This window comes from Neophocaena asiaeorientalis, unplaced genomic scaffold (assembly GCF_003031525.2).
Source record: "Neophocaena asiaeorientalis asiaeorientalis breed wild unplaced genomic scaffold, Neophocaena_asiaeorientalis_V1.1 scaffold223, whole genome shotgun sequence".
Taxonomy (NCBI): Eukaryota; Metazoa; Chordata; class Mammalia; order Artiodactyla; family Phocoenidae; genus Neophocaena; species Neophocaena asiaeorientalis.
The window spans coordinates 1141313-1148386 of record NW_020175045.1 but is presented as its reverse complement, the minus strand read 5'-3'; the positions used below and the strand labels follow the sequence as shown (position 1 = coordinate 1148386).

General features: G+C 52.9%; 1 protein-coding gene across 1 annotated transcript in view; it reads left to right on the top strand.

Moving 5' to 3' along the window:
- Window positions 1-7074, top strand: part of SDK1 (sidekick cell adhesion molecule 1) — a 536415-nt gene that overhangs the window by 287036 nt on the left and 242305 nt on the right. Inside the window, exons 6-7 of the mRNA XM_024763505.1 lie at window positions 1444-1555; window positions 2228-2418. Of these exons, the coding sequence (XP_024619273.1) occupies window positions 1444-1555; window positions 2228-2418 (303 nt within the window). The remainder of the gene's footprint in view (window positions 1-1443; window positions 1556-2227; window positions 2419-7074) is intronic.

Below are 7074 nucleotides of genomic sequence, written 5' to 3'. Positions count from 1 at the left end.
ACAAGTGCTGAGCAAGGGCTTCCTCTCCGGCGCGCCAGGCGGAGCGCTGATTCATGCCAAATTAGCACCTTGCTCGGCGACCTCTGCGCGCCCCGCTGCTTTCCTTCACTTCACATGACTGTTTGCAAATATTAGCAGCTCAGGTCATTTCTCCTCATCAGCGACTTTCACAGATGACAGGCAGGCATTCAGCCTTTGTCACGAACGTGTCTGTACTCCGGCATCCTCCGAGGCTTGATAACCAGCCCCACGATCCCCAGCCTCACAAGCCGAGGGTGTCGGGCGTTGGGAAGGTCCCCGGGAGGCCCTGCCGGGCGTGGGGAGCGGAAGGCTGCCCGGCGCTTGCCCGGAGCCCCGAGGGCCTGAAACGGCCTCGCAGTAACTAGTCGATACATAGGGTTAAAAAATTGATTTGTTGGCTCTGCCCGCCTCAGGCTTTTTTTTTTTTTTTAATTCACGTGAACCTTTAATTCCAGAATCTCATACTGCTTAGGCAGTGAAAGCCGGACTCAGAGCTGTGGGAAGTTGACTAGAGGCCAGTCCTCTTTTCTCCCCCTGCTCTCTCTCGATGCCCTGACCGCGTTGCCAGCAGCTGGAACCTTCCACGGTTCTCCTCAGCTGCTCTCACTGGTGGCGGCTCTCTGCAGTATGAGGTCCTCCAGGAAGCACTGGGCATCTGCTGCGATGTCCGTTTATTTATTTCCAGCCTCTTGCATCTCCACCCTTTATTGAAAGTCCTGTTCTCGAAATGTGTGATCAGTCCTCATTTTCCCTAAATAAACAGTAGTAATGCGCACGTAGTTTAATTTTGATACGACTTGTATTTGAGAGAAAAGTGGCAAAAAGATCGAGTGTTTTTTTTCTCCCTTGTCACCAGAGGTATGAGCTACGTTATTTATAGTTTGATACTCACACAACAGAGACGGAGTCGGAATAGTTACTTTTCAGAGAGAAGGGATTAAACATGCACGCACAGAACCGAGCACTTGGTTCATGGGATGTCTTTGCTCCGGGGACCACATTCGGGCCCAAGTCAGAGAGCAGCCGCCTTCCAAACACACGCATGCCCAGCAGAGGGCCTGATGCATGAAATATTTGTGGAATTCAACGGGTTTGAAAGTAGTGGGTAGACCAGGTAACTCAATCAGCAAAGTCTAAAACTGATAAAGTCAGCAAGCACTTTGGAAAATGCACGACAGTCTGAAGCCCTTTATGGGCACGATGTGAGGAGAAGCAGCAGGAGCTCTCTGTTCCCGTGGTTCCTGGGCGGGACATGTGTTTATGGACCAGGACCACACCGAGTGCCCCTCGAGGGCTGGGGCCGGGTCCCGAGGTGCTGGGTGTCCTGTCGGAGCAGCTTGACAGGACTCTCGTGTCACGTTCCAATCCTCACACCTTCTGTACTTCAGAGAGTTCCATGGGCTTCTGCTTTCTCTGCCGCAGGAGATGTTGGCACGCCTGAAGCCGTGGCCCCCGTCATCGTGATCCCCCCGAGCAACAGAAGCGTGGTGGCCGGCTCCAGTGAGACCACCTTGGAATGCATAGCCAATGCCAGGTGCGTGCCGGTCCCCCACGCGGGGAGTAACAACCCATGACAACCCCTCCTGCGTGTGGCTGGCTCTCCCAGCAACGGTGGTCTTGTTCATCCAGCTGGGCTGTGGGCGCAGCGCGTATGGGAAGATAGGACTTGGGTGTGCTGACCTTTCCCGGGCCTTGTTCTGCAGTATTTACATTGAATGTAATATTTATATTGGAAAGCAGCGCTTTCCGCTTTAGCTCTGGGTCATGGTAGAGGGTCTCTTCTTAGATTCTGGCTGAGGAGCAGAGAGGAGCTTTGCTCTCCTTTGGGTGCAAAGGAAAGAGTTAATTCTCTTCTCCCCTGTCGTCGTAGGTGTTCTCAGCCCCATTAGTGGTCGCTCCAGAATGGAGTTCCCGTGATCACGCCTCCCATGTAGCGCATCCCCTAGCAGTATTTGTTTTATGCATTCTTTTCCTGAGCAAATGGAATCATTATCACTTACGGTCCATTGCTGCCGCAATTAGCTATCCTTGCTCAATAGCCCTTGAGCAGACTGTGTCGCTGACGCGTGCCTTAAGGGAGTAGAGTAATATCTGGATTGAGTTTTAAATGTCCACTGTTCAACCCACCATGGTTCCTGGTAGAATGATTATTATTGCCGTCTACATGATCCACAATTATTGTCACTAAAGCCCTTCGTTCTCACAGGCCCGTCGAGGAGCTGAGTGTGACCTGGAAGAGAAACGGGGTGAGAGTCACCCGTGGACTCCACAGCTTCGGGAGACGCCTCACCATCAGCACCCCGACCTCCTCGGACATCGGGGAGTACGCCTGCGAGGCAGCGCTGCCAGGGAGCGCTTTCGAGCCCGCCAGAGCCAGAGCCTTCCTTTCTATCATAGGTGAGGCTCAGACTGGGACGCGGTGTCCTTTCTATCATAGGCGAGGCTCAGACTGGGACGCGGTGTCCTTTCTACCATAGGTGAGGCTCAGACTGGGACTCGGTGGCGTCGGCATCCTGGCAGGGCGGGGGCACACCCCAGGCCATGGAAACAACGTAGCTAACACCTGTGTTCCACCACCTATTCTTAACTCAGCACATGCAAGTGAAGTGGAGTTTCTCTCCCAGATCCAGCCTAGTCTTCTTTCCCAAGAATATCAACGCGTTAAGTCCAAAGAGTTGATGCTCTGAATACTCCCAAGAAACGTCCTTCTGCAAACTTCCAATCGTAAAGCTTGGGAAACAGAGTGTCGAAATCCCTGGCATGTTTATAACCTCCCTGTGCTGGCCTTTCTGGCTTTTCTATAACTCTTACTTGGCCGTTACGATCAATGTTGAGAGATTAACCTGTGACCATTATTTTTTATTTTGTGACCCGGAAGAAAGTCAGAAAGTCTTGGGTGTTAACCTTTTGTTAAATTAGAAAGTGAGGACAGAGAGGCTTCCTAGAATCATGTGTTATTCTTAAACCAGGGAGAAGGGAGACAAGATTCGGCACATGTGAGCTGCTCTAAACGCTGGGGGTCTCCACGTTCGGCAGAGTGCACAGACTGAGGGAAGCCTCAGCCTATTTTCCGATGATGATAAGATTACATTACATTGTGAGGCACAGGCCTTTATTTCTCTCGTCTCTTCAGCTCCTACAACGTGTTTAGGCCTCTTCGGTGGCTGTGGTCACTGTCGCAGTGACCCGTCTAGTGGCCACTGCTGGTAAGAGTCCACTTCAGGGACTTCAGGGTCCACTCCAGGTGGGAGAATCTCTGCCTCTCTCCTCTCCTCTCAATGCGAACAAGGCAGATTGAGAACAGGAAGGATCGCATAAGCAGAAAGCCCCTTGAGAGCAGTCGCCCCTCACGTAACATATTTTGCAGTTTGCCGCTTTGCAAACTAAGAAAAATAAAAGCTTGTGTTTTCCTAAAAAATTAGCAAGAGTGTGAAGAAATGCTCCATGAAAGGCAGTTTGCCTTGAGTGTGTCACATTCCTTTAAATCATTAGGAAATGGCTCTGTGGCCTGAAAATGACTGCCAAACTCACGTGATACAAAGCTGTCAGCCCCTCTGAAAGATGTGCACGTGTTTTAAAAGCGTCAGAGAAGGCAGGTTTTGAGTCACAAATCATTGCTGCTTCTCCACTAGGGATCTGAGCTGATTCTCTGCTCCCTTTCTCATCCACGCTTTAGAGATGTCAGTACCCCATCCCCATTCCCGGCAAGGACCTTTCTGTCGGGGGTGACCTACAGCTACATGAGCACAGCGCATTATAGATTGAACCCAAATTAAAACTGTAAACGTGTAAATCTCCAGCAGACAGGACTATATCGTGTTAAAACATTCCAAGGTAATTTAAGCAAGAGAAGAAATCTATCTCCCTGTAAACTAGAATGTTTGTTTCCATTATAATTCCCTTTTTAAAATATTTAAGGGCTTCCCTGTTGGCGCAGTGGTTAAGAATCCAGCTGCCAATGCAGGGGACACAGGTTCGAGCCCTGGGCTGGGAAGATCCCACATGCTGCGGAGCAACTAAGCCCGTGCGCCACAACTACTGAGCCCGCGTGCCACAACTACTGAAGCCTGCACACCTAGAGCCCGTGCTCCGCAACAAGAGGAGCCACCGCAATGAGAAGCCCACGCACCGCAACGAAGAGTAGCCCCCGCTTGCCGCAACTAGAGAAAAGCCCACGTGCAGCAACGAAGACCCAACGCAGCCAAAAATAAATAAATAAATTTACTGAAAAAAATCATTTTTAAATCTGTCACGTGAACTTGGGTTTTGCACTTCCATCTGGATTCCAGAGCAGATTGTTTCTGTATTCTCCTGAGTTGCTATCTCTCCGTGTTCTGGCTTTTAAAGGTACACGGACACACTCGTGTACCTTAATGATGTTCATTTAAATCCCCTTTATTCATAAGAATTTGCTGTGACAGCTAGGATTTTGTGGTTGAATCATCCTGGGAAAGCCCTCAAGAGCCTCTGTCAATTCAGAGTGATTTGGGAGATTATAGCCCCGAGCCCAGCAATCGTGGAGAGAGGGATCCCCAGGAAACCCTGGTCCCAGTTCCACAGCCCCGTCACTGGTGGAACCGTGCAGCGAATATCGACACGAACATGCAGATGAAAGAAAGCAGACAGACTGGCTTCCATTTACTCCTGCTTCTTACTGATGAGACAAGACAGGCTGTCCAGCCCACCTGTCAAGTCGGCTGCCGCGTTGCTTAATTTCTGAGGTCTCCACACGGCAGGGCAAGCGGCCTCCTGGGCTTGGCGGTCCACGGTCTCTTCCACCTGCCCTGCGGGGAGTCTGCAGCTGTTGCTTCGCTGCTCGTTTGCTTACCTGCCCACACACCGCACACCCCACGCGATGGGACAGACGCCGTAGGGCCCGTTTCCTGACTGCGTTCTCTGGCCACTGGAGCCAGGGCTGCCCCTGGGTGAGGCCAGGGCACCCGCCATGTGGCAGGTTGGAAGTGCTGACATCCACCCCCCCCGGCGTGCGTCAGTCCAGCGCCACGTGGACCGGAGCGTCCTAAGCCCCGAGGTGGGGACGTGATTTGGACGTTGGGGTCTTCGCTGGCCTCCAGAGTCTCCCCGCGGGGTTAGCTCAGTCACCCACAGCGGGGGCCGCCTTGGCAACACGCTCGTTTACAGCCGGCCTCCCGCCTTCCCGATGGTGTCCCCATCACCTCCCAAATAAACCACCGGCAGGGAACCCTGTCTCAGGTCTGCCTCTCAGGGAGGCCCACCCAAGACGTGGACTGTCGCCCTTCAGACCCCCGAGCACCTGTGCTTGGGATGAATGGCCTTTCCCGCCCGGGTCACTCTTTACCTGCCTTGTGGGTCTGCGTGTCCCTCAGGACTCCCTCAGTCGTCACCACTTGCCTCTTTCACCTCTCAGACTTTTCACCAGGCAGAGGAGTGACGCTGTCCCAGCTCTTGTCCTACAGAGTGGACACTCTAGTGGGTCACTGATGCTCCATGCATGACAGGACAGGCTGTGGAGACGGGCCTGGGCCCAGGTTCTCACTGCACCACTCGCTGGCCTCTGCGGGCCTCAGCGTCCATGGCTGTGAGATGTGGGCGCCGCAGAAGGTGATTCCGGCTCATGTTGTGAGGACGATATGAAGTAACGGGCGCGGAAGGACTGAAATGGCAGCTTTGGGAGCCGTTGGTAGGACTCCGCGGTGACACACGTCACCCTTAGTGCTTTACCTATGGTGGTGACATGACACATCTTCCACGCCTGCAGCCTCTGAAATCAGCGTGTGTCTCAACCCACGGAAGCATCTCTTCTTTCTTGGGTGTAAACAAAACGACGCCTCTTACCAATGCTGCAACGTCTCAACCTCAGTGAAGCACGGCGGGTCCATCTCCCGTCCAGAGTGACGGATCTGGTCCCACACACAGCGCGGCCATGCATACGCGTGTCCTGCCCGATGCCTCCTTCACCCCCGCTCAGAAACTCGGGTGGGTGGGCATGACACTTGTACAGAGCTTTCTCTGTAAACCTCAAGTCTGTTCTGATTTTTTATACATACATCATGCAGAAACTCCAATATCTGAGCTACTATGAAAATAACAAGTTACCCGTAACAGCTCTCTGCTGATAGCAGCACCGCTACTGAGAAGTTGTTCCCCTAGAGCTGAGACTGAGCATCTCTTAGACGTTTGTTTGCAACCCAGATTCCTTCCTTCCTTCCTTCCCTCCACTCGACACGGAGGTGTTTACTGAGTCGGCCTCCCCGAAGCTGTGCTGGTCCCGGCGTCCAGGGTCTTATGCAGAAGGCAGTCCCTTCACGCGGCTGTTATGGTTGCACACGGCGAGTGCTTAGACCCTCAGCAAGGCGGGGGGTGAGGGGGCTCCCCTGGGGTTGGCAGGAGAGGGGCTTTCACAGCAATTCGGATCAGAAGAGAATCTTGCAGGGGGCATATAGTCCTCTTCTCGTGGAGATTCACAGAGCACCTGCCTGCTAACTCGTTCACATGGGTTTAAGAAAAGCCCAAGATGTCTTTTTTTACAGTTTTCACATACGACCCATAGTAGAAGCACCCAAATGAATTATCGGCATCCTATCACCAACTGTAGAACTTACCGTATGGCATCTTACCGCTGATTAAAGCTCAGAAAAGAGCTATCACAGAGCTGTTCCTTAAAACCAAAGGAAGTATGAGACAAACCTCAAGCGATGCTGGGGTGACTTGCCCCTGGATGCAGCATCGGCAGCTCCTGGTGCCCCGAGACGAGCAGGAATTCTGTCTGGGGAGCAGGGTGTGAACGCTTGCACACGCCGTCCAATTCCAGGCTCCCCCGCCGTCCTCTGCTTCTCCGCTCACCCACCTGTCATTCACCAGCGCAGAGCGTGTGCCAGGCGCCCAGTGGGAGTACCAGCCTGGGTGGCATGAAGACGAGTTAGATGTGTCTCCGCCCCTGAAGGAGTTTCAGGGTCCTAAAGTCTGTGGGCGTCTCCTCTCTCTCTTCTCCAGTGGGCGGTTTCTAAGTGTCTTCTCGGAAATGATGGCAGGCGCTAAGACACAGAGATGACCAAGACACGCTCTTCCCTG